At 34.6% G+C, this 18,680-nt stretch overlaps 1 protein-coding gene across 1 annotated transcript in view; it reads right to left on the bottom strand.

Moving 5' to 3' along the window:
• The window catches only part of LOC113519503 (protein tiptop-like), a 418,186-nt gene that overhangs the window by 316,492 nt on the left and 83,014 nt on the right, over positions 1-18,680 (bottom strand). The window contains exon 3 of the mRNA XM_052894910.1: positions 9,724-9,822. Coding sequence (XP_052750870.1) covers positions 9,724-9,781 — 58 coding nt within the window. The 5' untranslated portion in view covers positions 9,782-9,822. The remainder of the gene's footprint in view (positions 1-9,723; positions 9,823-18,680) is intronic.

Here is an 18,680-nt window from a genome sequence, read left to right as displayed (position 1 = left end):
GCGCAGACGGGGTTACCATACCATTATCACCCATTAAAAAAAAAAAAAACAGCAGATATCATCATAGTTGGATTTGGAGAATTTATTGAAAATATAAAAAAAATAAAAATTATATTTTAAACTCATTTTAAGTTTTAATGACGCCGACAGTAACAGCCAAGACGCTATGACGCAAAGCGCTGTACGCCCCCTGAGGGAGGCTTCCGGATGAAGTCGAAAACGACAAACACGTAAGTTCATACAATTCTCGTTGTATATGTATAAATATAGAAAACGAATAATTGTCAAGACTCATATTTTTTTTATCAATTCACGATTCGTCGATGTATGATTAGAGCTTTAGTACCTAGTAACAAGATACCGTGTGGGGCCACACAAACCGCGGGCGTTTACGAGCTGACACCCAAGTCGGTAACTCGTTTACGCGCGTTTAATGACAACTAACACTACGGCCCAGCGGCGCGGGCGGCCCCCCAAATACGTTTTATTAATGATTTAATACGCGATCGTTGGGTTTACGACTGAATTGTATTAGCATCGTGTGAGTTACGTTGATAAAGTTACGGTAAACTACCGCGGTGGTGTTTTATGGTGTTTTGTTTATTCGCCTCAATGTGGCGACCATACTATAGGACTGCTATCTTTTCAACCAATTTCAAAAAATGAGTATCTATTTTCTTTAAATGTATATTAACACGACCTTAAAGAAATTTAAATCAACTTTGTATAGATTCTTTTGTTGAATTTATTCAGCTTAATAACAGCATGGCATGTATCATTGCACATATGTACAGATTATAAGTGTACAAATCTTTGAAATCTTTGAAATTTAAAATATAAATACTGTAGTCGATTTATTGTATAACTAGTATTGTAGTTTTTATAAATTTTCTTACTAATAATAATATATTATGAATACGCGTGTCGTGGCGGCCTTTAATTGAGGCAGCATTTTATAATGTAACCATATTATCATGAATTTTATGAAGATATAAATGTATGCTTTGTTGGTTGTCCTTAAATAAATAAATAAATAAATTACTTAATAACTCCGTAATTTATAAACTAATTTGTGAAATTCTTTTTTAACTATAAGGATAGATACACCTTCAGATTGATCCCATAGAAATTTTATCAAAATCGTTACAAAAATTTAATTTAAAAATCAAAAAAACTGTTTTTGCCACGATTGAAGACTCTATTTTTTTATTCTTAAATTATCATTCATAGGATATCGTAAAAGGCGACTATAGGAACGAACGAAGCATTAGTGTACAACGCTAATGCAACACATGAAAACTCCAAAATCCGAATACCAACCCACCTGGCCAACGGAATACTGATATTACTATGAGAAGACACACGTGCTCAGACGTGGGATGCTACTTATAGACACGATGACGGTGTAATATTATTTTTAAACGACAAAATTAGCAGCTAATATGTCCTCTATGAAGGTAATCTTAAGGCTGTCAATGTTAGAATTATTTAAAGCAAACGGTATTTAGACAATAAGATAAATTAAAAAGAGTATAGAGGTGTCTGTGAATTTCTTATACATACTCAATTTACAACTTATGAAAAGTGTAAAAATAACATAATAATAAACTTACTTATATGTTGCCATAAAAATAAATTTAAATGAAGAAAGAACGAAGTAAATATTATATATAAGGAACTCCCACATGAATTTAGAGTATGTAGTTCAATGTTTCACACAAACAAAACAAACGTGACGTCAGAGCGCAAACATACGAATATTCTTTCCGCGCACTTTACGCAGAAGACAGTGACGTCACAGCAGACACACACCAACCACCCAGCGGCAATGCGTCAGTGCCCTTAATGAATAGCGCCCAAATCGCCTTGTAAAAGTTTACGACTGATAAAATCAGTTATAAAACTCTATGAAGCCGTAAATTCAGCGTTCGGACCGTTTAAAAGACGGCAGCTATTCGAAACTCCATAAATCAGGCATCGGCTGTATTCGGCCATATTCGGGCGCCGATCGTAAAGATTAGCCGCACGACTGTTTGTAAACACTACTTTTATGCGGAATCGACACATTTTTTTCGATTCTTAAAAGGGGTTTTACTGTGCGGCTGGTTCATTGGTTAATAAAGTCGCGAGAGGCACTTGATTTATTTCGTCGTCATCGGTACACTGTTACAGAGGCAATGAATAAATCAAATCCGGTCTAAATTGTTTAGATTTACGTTTGAAACTTTTACTACAAGTTTTTATGTTTATAACACGATTCCGATTTAAAGATGTTTTAAATCTCATAAAACGAATTAATGGTTTTAAAATTAAAAATGTTAATACATATGGATGGAGTGACAACCTCAAATGTATGTATCTGCAAAGGTAGACAATGTTATAGACAGCACATTAACAATTAATGTTCCTGCTGATACTGAAGCGGCAGATAATAAAAAGTAGAATTTTGAAATTCATGATGAACAAATACTTCATAAAGAAAAGAAAAAGGCAGAGGTAGTAAAGAGAAGGTGTAGTTTGGACTATTTATTTAACAATTTCGGAACCATTTAAAAACTGTTATAAAAAAGCCTCGTAATTACAAAAATTAAAACCAAATCATTAACATACCACAATTCTCAATACAAACGTCTAAAGTCACAAACCATGAACAATTAGAAGATTTATAACTGTCGTAAAGCAGGACAAAGTAAAACCAAATCGTCAGGTCGATTTCAAATAATCATCTGTGGCTTTTGGCGTAAACAATAAAGGATTGCTATAAAAACTTAAAGACGAGGAGCCGGGGGTGAGTCGTAAAGTGACAGTGCGAGCGTCAGGTTTATTGTGCTTCGACAGTTGTGGCCTAACAATCGTTCTCTCATGTACATAAAGGGGGCAATAAAATTTCGGTCAAACGATTACGAAAGAGTGACGCAAGTAATACAAAATTGGCTTGGCGTTGGGGTGGACCTTTTTTGAGTGTATTGAAAAATTACAATATAAATTCAGTTGGTTCATATGCTAATTTAATTTTTTATTGAACTTTAACAGACCTAGACGGTCCAAAAGGTAAATTTAATACCATATGGCGTTAACCAATCAACAGTAGACAGGAATAATAGATAATGTAATGGACGGTGCAACGTGATGAACAAATAAACAGAAAAATATAAGCTATTTGTATATCGTGTAAATGCATATGTATACTTGATAATGACCCTTTTAATTAATGAAATACACTGTTACTTTTACTCTAGTTAAATACATTTTGCATTCTCAAAAATTTTTACTTTTTTAATATCTATTTTATTACTATAATGTACATAGGTCGATAAAGAATATAGTTAGTAGTTATATATTTATTATAATCAATGTGTTCAATTAATATTCCATAAAATCCATCGTCGTGCAGTCCATGCATAGAATTGGCCACCCTTTCCTTTCCCGTGGATGTTGTAAGAGACGCTAAGGATACTTAATGGTCGAGGGATCGGCAGCAGCGTCCCTCTTAAAACATCACTAAAGACTAATTACGGTTGCCAGTCCACCTGTCAAGCTTGGCTTTTACTGGAAAAACTCCCTCTATGGGGAAGTCCTATGTTCAGCAATGAACAATTAAGGGCTAATGTAATAATGTTCCATAAACAAATTTCAGGCAGACAACAATTTGTACAATACATAATTTGATAAATTTAGCAATAGAATTAATTATTTATGGAGAGTATGTACTAACCAAACAAATTTCTCTTATCCGAACCTAAATAACGCTTGAATCCTGCAAGCAATACTCCCAATTGTAACGTCTGATTTGACAATAAAAAAGTGTATACCCACGGATTGTCATTACCAATATGTATTTAACTAGTTAACATTCATTTGAAAGCAACAAGCGAGTAAAATTAAGACATTAATACTTGCTGTTAGGTTAAAATCATCAAATATACGGCAGGGGTTTATAACAAACATTCTAATCCAATGTAACTGTATTCAGCCATGACCAATTCACCTTAACAGATACAGTGGCGAGTCCTTTAACAGCATGGGACCTTCAAATTGATAAAACGCACCATAATTGCCATGTCTGCTCGTTGAGGCCACACAAAAGACGGAAAGAGAAAGCGCACCGCTTGTAAATCAAGTCCGCTACGGCCCATAAATTTAACTAAACTATGCGCAGTTTTTATTATTTGTGTAAAGTTGTTGTGCGTGCGATACGAGACGATTCGGTCGCAGCTGCCTGACTGGTGGCTATTTGAATACTTGTCGAAAGTTGACATAAAGCCACCCATGGTTGGGTCAGTAGCCTGTGTTTACATATTTATTGGATAATAAAAAGTGTTATAGCTTTTTTACTCTTACAAAATTAGACAAGATTCAATCATAATCAATTATATGCCACAATATAAATATTGTAAAGCAATTTTATTGGTCTGTTATAAAAGATTATGGACACCACAATCTGAAACTATTAGCGTGGACATACTAAAGTATTTAGGACTAGCAACTCGTCCTGGCTTTGCACGGTTTTTAAAAATAAAACAAACCTATATTACTCGCTAATAATGTAGCTTTCTATACATGAAAGAATTTAAAAAATCGATTATACATTTTCTTATCCATTACAGGTAAAATAATCAAATCTTTATAATATTAGTATAGCATTGTTCCCAGACAATTGATTATTGCTTAAATGTGTTAGAAATTTATAACAAAGTTACTTGTACTGACCAGATATAAAAACTTTTGGTTAGCCCAAAATATCACTCAGAGTCAATGCATATATCAACTTTCATTTTCTAAGTAAAATATTAGTTGGATTTGGATAATATTTATCTACAAAAGAGCTTATATTACTGAAACATAAGGTCTGTTTTAGAATTTTCCGAAGTATTTGTAAATAATGCAATGTTAGCGTTTAATTCATTAATCGTAACTCATAAAAAGCAAGTACACCGGTTATTAGATTAATTTCTACTTAGTTATCTATGTCTATTTTAACACAGTAGTTACTTGCACTAAACTAAAAAGATGTTGTAGAGCCATAGAAATGGCAGGGAGTTCATCCTCGCTGACGCTTATGTATTAAGACCGCGAACAAACTTAATAGATGTTTAATTTCCTCGTGAAAGCAATGTTCCAATTTCAAATAAAGAACAATATGGCGGACTAACTTGTAAATAGCAATTGGCCATTAATGATAATAAAATATGAGTATTTAAAGATTTTATTTACGACTACAGATCAAACTCAACTTCGCACAGGTAAATAGAATTTTTAAAAATAATATATACTATATGTATATATTATATATATATGTTACTCGCTGATAATGTAGCTTTCTATAGGCTAATGAATTTTTTTAAATCATCTGAGTACTTTTCGAATTTATCCATAACAAATAAACAATCAAATCTTTCCTCTTTATAATATTAGTATAGATAAGACATTTATTAAGTTATTTATTAAAAAAATATACAGGATAATCATTAAAATATGAAAGTCATTGATATTGAAAAATTTGGCTCCGACAAGGCGTAGAAGGTACGGGTTCATATCCCATCTGCTTCGAATTTTTTTAATCCAATAATAATCATGGTGAGTATCATGGGCGAAACAGTATACTTTGTTATGTCCATGGTACTGCTCATGTCTATAGGCGACGGTTACCACTTTCCATCAGGTGGGCCGTCAGCTTGTTTGCTATTCTAAGTTGTATAAAAAAAAAACTAATATTATAAGTGTGAAAATGAGTTCGTGTATTACTCAAGGACTTTACTAATTATTATGAAATTTCGTAAACACATATTATATTGGACGGAAAAGGACATAGATTGCTTACTATCCCGATCAGTAAACACAACCTGGTCACACAGACGAAATCCCAAATAAGGACTTAACGATTATTGTTACCCGCGACTTGGTCCAAATTAATCACTTGACATTTATTGGACTACAATTATTTCTTATTTCAACAAATGATTTCCTATTTATTTATCTCTCGCAATTGGACGAACATGTGTCACGCGGTGCTTACCGTGTCGATTCCGCCATCGTAGCGGCCACACCGTCCCGCCCAAGTTTTACACCCATTACAACTGACAAAAACGCGTATAATAGCAAAAATAAACATTATTTATCGCTTCACGGTGGCTTAGTTCCGTACAAAGAGACCTATGAGTTATTACGAGCGTATTACATTTGCGTTTTGTACAACGCTTCTTTTTTTTTCTATGGCCCGTAACTTTATATTTATTGCGATTTTTTAGTTGAATATTCAGAGTCGTCACGTCACGGTGTCGAGTTCGATTGTGAGGCAAATTAAAATGTGCAATCGCCTATATATCGCCGAAACAAAATGCACCTTATGGCTCGCTGTTAAAGTTGCGTTTCCGCCGCGTGATTCTTAAACTTTTAGTGGGAACTAAAATGTATAGTTAAGCACCAAATATGCGCAATTGACGTGGTCGTTTTAGGCGGTTTGTGATAGCATCACTGTGATTGGATAGATAGATAGATACTCTTTATTGTTTCCTCCAAAAGATTACAATAGTAAACTTATTATAAATATAAATAATTACAAGAAATAATCGCAGTGAGAAAACAATGGGCGACCTTATCGCTAAAAGCGATTTTTTCCAGGCAACCGTGATTAAAAATATGCCCTTTTCAATCTCGTATAGCTATATACGAAATTTCATAACTATTAGTCGAGCGGTTAATGTGCCGAGAGGTAACAAACAAACAAACTCACTAGGGGGGAAAGGGATTGTTAGTAATGGAGACTGAGAATCCCATTGCTAGCAATATACTCAACCAAGTCGACCTCGACGCGGTTCTCCCTGGAAACTATCATGGTTAATTCCTGATGAATTCATCATGATGGGCTAACTGGCCTGTTTTCATTCTCATCTATCACCCTTCACTGGTGCTTCGCCAGCGTATCCCGTTAGCGCAGGCGGGGTTACCATACCATTTTCACCCATTAAATAAAAAAAAACTCACTTTCATATAGATTATATACTCTATTATGTCCATGGTACTACTCATGTCTATAGGCGACGGTTACCACTTTCCATCAGGTGGGCCGTCAGCTTGCTTGCCGTTCAAATGTGGCAAAACTTGTTATTGTGATTTTAACGCACTACTGAATCGATTTTGATGAAATTTCTGTAATTACCAATCTGTAAGTATATACCCTTTCGATAAAAAAAAGTTTTTTCCAAATCGGTTCACAACTGACGGAGTTATGAGGTAACAAACATAAAAAATATATATGTACATACATATATAATAAATAGAAACCTTATTTTTTCGAAGTCGGTTGAGAAATCAATTTACAGCTGTCAGAATTAATAAGCAATGCGGAAGACATGTTATAAATCAAATTCTTACTAATAATGTAACTAAATGTGAAAGTGAGTCTGTTTGTTACCTCTCGGCACATTAAACGGCTCGACTAATTGTCATGAAAATATGTAGGTATACAGCTACATGAGATTGAGTAGGGCGTACTTTTAATGCCGGTCAAAAAACATATCACGGTCACGCGGGCGAAGTCGCGGGTAAAAGCTAGTATATATATATACCAATACTATAAAGAAAAAAGATTTTATTGTTTGTTTGAATGTTTATAGATAAACTCAAAACGATATTCCATTCAGGCCCTTACGCAATGTTAATAAAACTTTACAAAAAAACACCAATAAATTAAAAAAAAAATAGAAAATAATACTAAAAAGTTTAAAATAGCTCTAAAAAGATATTTAATTACAAAAAGTCATTATTATACACTGCAGGAATTTTTCAATGAGATAATTTAATTGTATTTGTACCTATGTTTCAATGTACTAATGTTTTATTTTATGTTAATCGACTATACATGTATATATTTTTTTGATGGGTGAAAATGGAATGGTAACCCCGCCCGCGCTAACGGGATACGCTGGCGGAGCACCAGTGAAGGGTGATAGGTGAGAATGAAAACAGGCCAGTTAGCCCATCATGATGAATTCATCAGGAATTAACCGTGATAGTTTCCAGGGAGAACCGCGAGGAGCTCGACTTGGTTGGGTATATTGCTAGCAATGGGATTCTCAGTCTCCATTACTAACAATCCCTTTCCCCCAATACACATGTATATTATAAAAATGTAGTTACGTATTTTATGTAATATTTACTAATTCCAAGATTCATAATTCATTACCTTTAATAGCTTAAGGCCTATATTGTTACAACATGAAATAGCAATAAATGATTGAATTGAAGTGATTCCACCCATAGAAAGCTACATTACCAGCTAAAACTATAGGCTATATATTATTTTGAATATTCTATGTACCCGTGCAAAGCCGGGCCGGATCACTAGTCACAGATAATTTAATTATTTTTCATTATTAAATATGTATTTGGCAAAACAAGCCAGTAAATCAACGAAACCACCGTTGAATATCTATCCACTTCCTAAAAGTCGACTTTTTTTTATACAACTTAGAATGGCAAACAAGCTGACGGCCCACCTGATGGAAAGTGGTAACCGTCGCCTATAGACATGAGCAGTAGCATGGACATAACAGAGTATACTGTTTCGCCCATGATACACCCCCAGGCGTTGCCATTCCTGAGGACTCAAGTGTTATTCCTGTGTACCCAGTAAATTCACGTCACATCCCACCCTTCAAACTGAAACACAGCCATGCAAACACAACTGCTTCACGGTTGAAACACGAATGGGACAGAGGTACCCAAGCAATCGACTTTTGTACAAAGTCTCCCTCTGGTAGAGACTGCTTATAGAATTAAGTCCGCCCTTTGCACCACTTTTTATTGGTCCATAAAGTTTAAATGATATTAAAAATAAATAAGCAAATAAACGCTTTACCACGGTAGAAGTTACTAGAAAAAAAAAACACCTATTACGGTAAGGTCATTAGGAATTCATAATTAATAAAAAATAGTAATAATTCATAATGTCTCGATTAAATGTGAGTTAAAAATAAAGCAATAAATAACATGAATAATATATTTTGTACAAGTCATTAAATTTTTAATTAATATTAACATAATAATATGTCCGATAGCATATTATAAGTATATAAAAATATTTTTAATAAATAATATATAGTTATTCAAGTAGCCCATATTCAAGTTTAAATATGTACAATTAATTTGACAGTGTTTTCAAATATAAACTGGATGTTTTCCACCTCTGTCCCATTGGTAGAAACACGCTACCGTGAAGCAGTCGTGTTTACATGGCTGTATTCAGTTTGTGTTGGTAGGATATGGCAGTGAATTTACAGGGTACAGAGGAATAACACCTGAGTCCTCAGGAATGGCAACGCAAGATGGGTACCTATCATGGTACCTCTGTTCCATTCGTGTTTCTACCGTGAAGCAGTTGTGTTTGCATGGCTGTGTTTCGGTTTGAACGGTGGGATATGGCGTGAATTTACTAGGTACAGAGGAATAACACCTGAGTCCTCAGGAATGGCAACGCATGATGGGTACCTATCATGGGCGAAACAGTATACTCTGTTATGTCCACGGTACTGCTCATGTCTATAGGCGACGGTTACCACTTCCCATCAGGTGGGCCGTCAGCTTGTTTGCTAAGTTGTACAAAAAAAAAGTCCCTGCTAACAATCCCTTTCCCCCACCATACATACCTGTTACAATGTTATTACATTAATTATATATATATATATATGTATGTATGTATGTATGTATGTCTATTTAGCTTACCGTTTTCGTTGGTGTTGAGCCAGCGGTAGGACGGCCGCGGTTGCTGCTTGGAGCGCATCTCTGTCAGCCCCACCGGTCCGCCCTCGTACTCCCTCTCATCTGTACCACATATACAATCAAGTTTAATAACATTAAAAAAAATCATCGAATACAAAAAATACAAAAAAAAAAACTGTGTAAACTGTTTAAATTTTGGAATTCCCTTCCAAATTGATATCAGAATGGCGTGGACCGTTCATGTCTTCAAACAATCTCAAACAAAAAGATTTCATTTCATTCAATTGACAAGTAAGTTACTTATATGTATAATAGTTATTCTATGACAATATATATTTATTATAAATATAATTTATTATTTATCATATTATTTTTGCACTATATATAATGCTTTATATACAAATCCTATAGACGCTTTCCGCTTTCGAGTCATTAAGGTGGTTAGGAAGATATCCCTTTAAAGGATAAGTCCACTTGCATACACATTTCTGTTAAAATCTAATATCTATATTAAAAATGAATGTACAAAAGCATATAAATAAATAAATAAATAAACAAAATTTTATTACTAAAAAAATGTAAATAAAAAACACCATTTCCGGACCAAAATTTTTTTTACACATTTATAAATGGCGCCGTACAGCGTAATCGCTTTATTCTTTTTTTGAAAAAATTAAAGCCAATGTCCACTCAAGACGAAAAACTTTATTAGATTAAAGAACGACATATCAGTGATATTTTAACGACATATGGAAATAAAATCCATACCGACCAAGATCAAGCATTTAAAAGTTATGATTATATCATAGAATCGAACGTGAAACCATAATCTAACTATACATAACATTGACAAGGAAAATACAAATCGACGAGGCAAAATTACCTATCCATTATATTTCCGAAGTTGTACATCACGAAATACTATTAAATATCGAGAGGGATCGATAAATTTCAACGCATCAAGACAAGTTGACATTTATCTAAGGTGCAACACGACTGATGGCAAAATAAAGTTTACGCACCGACCGACTGCATATCAAACAAACTCAACTGACATTAAATTGTACAAAATTTATTTGTCGACGTTCCGTAGTGAGTTTTAAGTTACTTATACGATGATCGAATAATCTTGATACGTTCACTCGATTCTCGAAATCGATGAGTGTATCGCCAACGTATCCGAGTTCATAATCGTGATAAATTAAAAAAAAGAAAAACAACCATCATTAATATGAGGCAAGACGAGTAAGATTTTTACAAGGAAACACATGTTTGTCATTAGAAAACCACATTCTCACCTTTATTTCTATACGAATAAGGCTTTAAAGCGCAGAATACGCTAGCAAATCTGCCCTTTGATTTTATACAGAAAAATCTCAGAACTCGAGCGATATGTCACTGAATTTATGAGCGGCGAGCGACAGCGGGTGACGTGTTTCGAGTGATTCGAATAAGCCCCTCGTAATAAATTCGATATCAAACAGACATGTCGTAATGCGATACAGTGACGCGCGATGCCGTGATACGGCCCCGATTTATGACAAGCGCTGTTCCTCGATTACCATTGTTGCATTTGATTAATTCTGTTTTGTTTAACAAGATACGAACGAGATGGGTCCATGGGTGTATTGGGTACCTATTGGCTTTGTTGTTAACGCATTCGATCACAGGGAACTTAAAAAAAAACTGTTATTATATGGGATCCTAACCCCATAAACAATATGTCTGTTCGGTGTAGTTAACATACGTCATGTCATAATTTCTTTTCGTCCTTAAAATGTTAAAAGAGACGCTCCAACAAAGCTTCATCATCATCACCACATCAGTCTTTAACTGTCCACTGCTGAACATAAGTCTTCTTCCTTGGGGAGTTGGTCAGTAGTTGCCACGTTTGGCAGGCGGATTGGCAACTGTTGTTAGGCTTTAGTGATGTTTCAAAAGGGATGCCGCTGATCATCCCTCGTCCTCCCTTAGTCGCCTCTTACGACGCCCACGAGAAAGGATAACGCGGTCTATTTTCCATCTATTCTGGTGAGGATGAAAGCAGGTCAGTTAGCCCATCGTGGCGAATTCCACTAGAATTAACCACGATGGTATCCAGGGAGAACCACATGGAGGTCGAGCTGATAGGGTGTATTGCTGGCAATGGGTCAGTTAGATCCCATTACTAACAACCCCTTTCTCCCACTGAAACAGGTCGAGATAACTTATTATTTACTTTATCTATAATAATATGTACAAAGTGCTGCCAACTTGATTCAAGTTACGGTAACGGCGTGGGAAATGTAACGGCAGCAAGTAACTAACACGTATCGCATATTTAACTGCTCTTTACACAAAAACTAACTTCCACAGTTGTACACCGCTGATTGGAAAGTCTTCGCATTTAACTAAGTAAGGTTTGTTTTCGTCTAGTATTTTTTTTTATGCAACTTAGAATGGCAAACAAGCTGACGGCCCACCTGATGGAAAGTGGTAACCGTCGCATATAGTTATGAGCAGTACCATGGACATAACAGAGTATACTGTTTCGCCCATGATACCCCCCATGCGTTGCCATTCCTGAGAACTCAGGTGTTATTCCTCTGTACCCAGTAAATTCACGCCATATCCCATCCTTCAAACCGAAACACAGCCATGCAAACACAACTGCTTCACGGTTGAAACACGAATGGGGCAGAGGTACCCAAGCAATCGACTTTTGTACAAAGTCTCCCTCTGGTGAATAGTGAAATTTCCCCTAGTCGCCTCTTACGACACCCACGAAAGGAAGGGGTGGTCCATTCTACGCCGGGACCACACGGCAATATTGATAAGTTAATATTGCCGTGTGGCAATCTTCCACGCACAACCACTCTTTGGAATCAACTTCCAGCAGTAGTATTTCCGAACCGATACGACAACATAACCTTCAAGAAAAGACCATATTCCTTTTTAAAAGGCGGGCAGCACACTTGCAATGCTGTTAATGTTGTGGGTGATCATGGGGTGCGGTAGTCACTTACCATCAGGTGAGCTGCATGCTCGTTTGCCCCCTGTATTTACTAACATATTTACTAATCTCCCCCCCCCCCCCATGGTACTTCGAATTATACAAACTCTTTTATACAATTACATTTCAAAAGCATTCCCATTATAAATGTAAACATTTGAAACGATATCAAACTATCTATCTACCGTCGAATTAAACGCTATCAAAAACGACTTGTGTATTTTAATCCTATAAAGAATTAACGCGACTTGCCTTAACGATTATTGAAACGGTGGCTCACTGCCGCATCAAGGATATTTCTACACTGAAGGCTTTATAAATCAGTCAAGTAATGAGGGGACACACGGAAAGATATTGCGAGCGGGCGCGCGCTCTTTATGCTCGCTAGATATTATCTATTGTGAGCAGGGAAAAAGTCCGTGCGTGAGCCTTGAAAATATTGACTATTTTATATAAATTTTTAACATGTTTCATTTGTATGCCACTTTTCGGATACAAAACTCGTAAATACATTTTTAAAGCACGCGCTGTCACTTCAATAATTCAATATAGTGTCACGGAGCTGGAGATAGAGTTGAAAGGACATAAGGTTTATAGTTTATGTATCCCATGTTTATAGCTTATGTCTCCCATAAAGGTAGTTGTAATGCAAAAGTACTGTAATAAAATAATACAACTCATCAAGTTTGGACTCATTTGGTTCATTTGGTGTGTTAGCTACGTGTTGACCAGAGACTGCTTATGAAGGCTGAAAGGCATCGATTTATACAAATATTAACAGGACAATGAAATCTCTATAGGTTGTTTCTTTAATAAAAGAAAAAGAACTACGCATGAAGAGTTCTTTAACTATAATTATGAAATACTGAATGTTTTCAAAAATACTAATTTATGAAACATATTTAGATATTTAACGTGACTAATGTGGTAGACTAGCTTTTACCCGCGATATTGTCCGAGTGACCCAGATATGTTTACAGATTGGGATAATTACAGTTTATATCTTTCTCCATCCCATATAGTACGTACATACCAAATTTCATAGTGACTAGTTAAACCGTCAAAACGTTATGAAGTAACAAATAGACACACTTTAAAATTTATAATATTAGTGATAATGCGCTATTTATTTATTTATTCGTTTACAAAAATGAACGAAATTTTATATTTTGCTAACTTTATTTATCGTCAATTGTAGCTATATACAGCGTCTTCCGATCTTAGTTCGATTTTAGATTTTGATCACTGACGGAATCATAAATAGATGTACTTAGCTTAGAAAGTGATTTACACTACAATTTTATGTACCTACAGATATGTAATATTTCTGTCCGTACAACAATAAAAATCGAAACTCAAATATAGTTCCGCCATAGACGAGGCCACGACCTCGTTTGTTTGCGGGAAAAAATCATTTATGAGGCAGTTTTATAGCATTCTCTATAAAAAAAAAAAAAACTACCTGTATATGAATATTATTTAAACAAGTGTGAACATAAAAGTGTATAAAAATAGAGATGAAGCTATATAGATAGAGCAAATACAGAAATCAAATAATAACATAGATTCTTATCATTAATCACAAATAATATTTAAAATTATATAAATAACCCACCAATCAAAACGGATTTAGCAAATGTCAAAAATTCTTCAACGAAACTATTTTATGAATATAAATATTGGATAAAACCCGTTTATTTCACAGCAAGAGGCTTATCAAGATTATTTAACATATTATATCAATATATCATATGATAAAATCTTTATTAAGCTCTGTTATGTTCAGTGGAAGTATCCAAGTGTCGATGTGTCAACATGTTGTAGTGTTTTGTCTATTCGTACGTTAGTTGTAATATCTGTAACTTGTCAAAAATATTAAAAAATTCCAAACAAGTGTTTAATCTCCATTTACTTTATTATGAGTTATATTTATACGTCAATCTTATTTATTACAAAACTATCGAACGTTTTTAATAAATCCTATTATTTATGTCCTATAATAAATATTCTACAATAAATGTGAAAGTTTGTGAGAATGGATGGATGGATGTTTGTTACTTTTTCACATAAAAAATTATTAAACAAATTTGAATGAAACTTGGTACCCGAGTAAGTTATATCCTTGACTTAGCATATAGGACACTTTATGAACTTACTGATTCACGCGGACGAAACCGTGGGATACAGTTAAACAAGAGAATGTTTTTTTTTTTTTATTATTATTAACCACATTCATAAACATTACGGATGAACAAAGCGATTGGAGGGGAAATACCTAATAACATCACATGTTTGTATTCTGCATCAATATTTTATTTTCGTATTAGTCAATATTCGCACAAACGATACTCAGAATAAAAAAAAAACTTATGCCCTCTACCGAGAGTATCCGGAAATTACTTAGTAATACAACCGCATTTTTTAAACCTATTCAAAATTATTTATTGTAATCTATAATATTAAAATATTAATAATAAATATTTAATATTTTTTACACAGCAAAATTAATATTTATTTATTTATATACATTTTCTGAAGAAAATGTATAGTATATAAAAAGTTGAAACTGACAAATTTAAGTGACGGGTGGTAACTTGTCTTTAATAAAACGATCAATGGAATCAAAAATAAAAACTTACTTTTACAAACACCTACACGAAAATACAATGATATTCGAAACTTCTTTTCTGCATCCTGTTAAATAGTAAATACATAACATTATTAGGCGATTCGGGAGCGTTTTGTAAGCGGTCGCGCTCCGAGCCGTACCCATCGCACCCCCGTACGTTGCCACATTTAGTGTCAATAAAGAATCGTCGGCTCGATAACATACTTCAAGGGCATCACCATAAACTCCATACTATAGTGTTATTGGTGACTCGACTTATATACCTTTTTTTTTCTCTTCATGCAACCAACAGACAATTTATTAAGTGGTCCGACAGAGATCGGAGACTTTTTTTAGTTTGATTTTGTATAAAGTTATGCGGTTTAAGTAGGTATTAATTGCTCGTAAATGTTTTACCGTATTTCTAGACGAGTGTTTTAGTAACGTTCTGAGAGAATTTAAATTCAATGGAACGGTAAGTAGCTCGTTTAAGACTAGCTTTGTACTAGCGATAATATTTTAGATATAAAAGAAGATGTATACAACTTTTTTTTAACGACTTCAAAAATAGGAATATCTAAATACGGTAGTATTTGTTTCTTACGTTTGTTACCTCATAACTCCATCAGTTACATACAGATCTGAAAAATGCTTCTCTTATTTGAAAGGATATACTTACAGATTGGTCCCAAAGAAGTTTTATCAAAATCGATTCAGTAGTTTAGTTTTGAAAATAAAATAACTAGCTTTACCACAATTGAAGTTGGTTTTTTTCTGAAGCAATTGTTCACTTATGCACGTCATTTTTTTTAAATCTTATCATTACGGTGAAGGAAGACCCTCGCGAAATTTCGCCCCACACCAAGCTTGACTGTACAGGGTCGCATTTTGAGGACCTGTCTTCCACTTATTTACTTGGGGAACTTCAAAAAACTGCAACCGATTTAATTTATTAAGTTATTCTAAATTTATACTGTTATTTTAAATTTTATAATCTGATACTGTTACTTAGTAGCTTGTATTCAATCAAATTCACTGTTCGTATCATCATCAGCTTTTAACTGTCCACTGCTGGACATAAGCCTCCCACGGGTTTTGCCAGTAGTTGCCACGCTCGGCATACGGGTTAGCAACCGCAGTTACGCTTTGGAGATGTTTTAAAAGGAACACTACTGCCCATCCCTCGTCCTTCTTTTTTGTATAATACAACTTTTTAAAAAAGCAACAGCTGAGTTTCCTCTCTCTACCTTTTTGGCTGAAATTGCATTCCAAATGGGCGGTAAAATAAAAATAAAAATGACTACACAAAAATGCTTAATTTTAAATTTACTTAATTTAACATATTTCTTTCTGTCTTCATTTTTTTTAGAATAACTTTCTTTGACAGATACCTACATATTGATGCGTCTATATTTATTTATTCATTTATATTTATTAGCATGCCGCATGGTAGGTACAAATAAGTTATTATAATATAATAATTAAGCACATAAAACACGAAACAACACAAGTAGGGGCCCCGCAAGTTACAAGAGAGTGAACCATCCATTTTTATAACAGTTCAATCCAGTTGATTTCATTTGATACCTAAAAATAATAATTACAATCGTCGAATATTTAAAATTATAAATTGTATTCAATCCTGTATGGTGTGGGATTCCAAATTCAAACTGTGCCTTCGGAGCCGGTTGCCCATCACGCCCGTAGTAGCCACGGTGGGCAGGTGCCTCTTAGAAAAGCCATATCGGCTGTCAAAAACTTGTAAAATATCGCCGCTCGCGGAGCCGCTGGCGTCGCGCGTCCCTCACAAAGATATCTACAAGATTTATACAGCCGTCCACAATGGGGAACGTTTTAATTCTTTTCATATGCGACAGATTTATGTAAGGACAGATGTGGCGGGCCCAATGCGTTTAGATAAGTTGCTACACCCTTTGCGGAAAAAAACATAGAGATAGTTTCGGGTGTCGGGTAGTTAGGTCGCGGTAGTCGATAGTCGAAAGTTAAGGAAAATATTCCTTGGGTTTAACAATAATAGAGATGTTATCTCTTTACAGATATAAAGACTTGATAATAGACATTTAAAACACAAAATTTGCAATGTAATTTTTTTTATGATATTACGTTAAAAATAGAAAGTACCGAATAGTCTACGGTTATTAGTAACGCTTGGTCCATGGAAAACTAAACATATTATTTGAAGCAAACACCATCTAATCTTCATCATTTCTTCATTACTCCAAGAAAATCATAGGTTTTTTTTATACTTCTATATGATGGTAAACAAGTCAGTCTCTAGGGAAACCCCCGACAGGAAGATCATTCCGTTTAATAGTTTTAAAAGAAATAAACTAATCCGTGATTGTCGTGTGATCCCGGCATAGAATGGGCCACCCCTTCCTTTCCCGTAGGTGCCGTAAAAGGCGAGTAAGGGAACTTAATTTTTTTATTTCATTTATTTACTTTATGATACATAAGTACATAACAACGGATGGTTAAAGAAGACAAGTCCTCTATGATCAATCTTTTTTTTTATACAACTCAGAATGGCAAACAATCGGACGGCCCACCTGATGTAAAGTGGTAGCCGTCGCCTATAGACATGAGCGGTACCATGGACATAACAGAGTATACTGTTTCGCCCATGATACTCCCCATGCGTTCTCATTCCTGAGGACTCAGGTGGTATTCCTCTGTACCCAGTAAATTCACGCCATATCCCACCCTTCAAACCGAAACACAGCCATGCAAACACAACTGCTTCACGGTAGAAACACGAATGGGACAGAGGTATCCAAGCAATCGACTTTTGTACAAAGTCTCCCTCTGGTCTGGTGAAAATCTCTCAATCTCACACGTGTCGGTATACAAATTTACAAACAAACATATATACAATAATGTCATTTAAAAATAAAGCAAAGACTAAAGTAATTTATCACTATATTTATATTCAACCTATCTTAATAGTCAAAGGATAAGCAGCAGCGTCCCTCTTAATACATCACTAAAAGGCCAGCTGCGATTTTCAACTCGCCTGCCAAACTTAGCAACTATTGGAAAACCCCATAAGAGAGAGGCCTATGTTCAACAGTGGACAGTTAACGGTTGACACCATACGATGATTAAACTAAATGTTAGAGTCAGTTAATTATTAAATTAATATTCTCACGTTATGTATGAATTAGTATGTAGTAAACATGTCAGTTTTTTTTTATAAATTTGAATTTGATTAAATTAATAAGTGTAATAAAATTATGTCGAAATAACAAGTCGTAATGATATTATGAGATTTTAATCATTGTTTGCATACTGTATTATGTGTATTAACCATAACTGTATTTCCGTGAGATCAAAGTTGTA

The sequence above is a fragment of the Galleria mellonella genome, unplaced genomic scaffold (assembly GCF_026898425.1).
Source record: "Galleria mellonella isolate WM207_F2 unplaced genomic scaffold, CSIRO_AGI_GalMel_v1 utg246, whole genome shotgun sequence".
In the NCBI taxonomy this organism is placed as follows: domain Eukaryota; kingdom Metazoa; phylum Arthropoda; class Insecta; order Lepidoptera; family Pyralidae; genus Galleria; species Galleria mellonella.
This window is presented reverse-complemented; position numbering and strand designations above follow the sequence as displayed.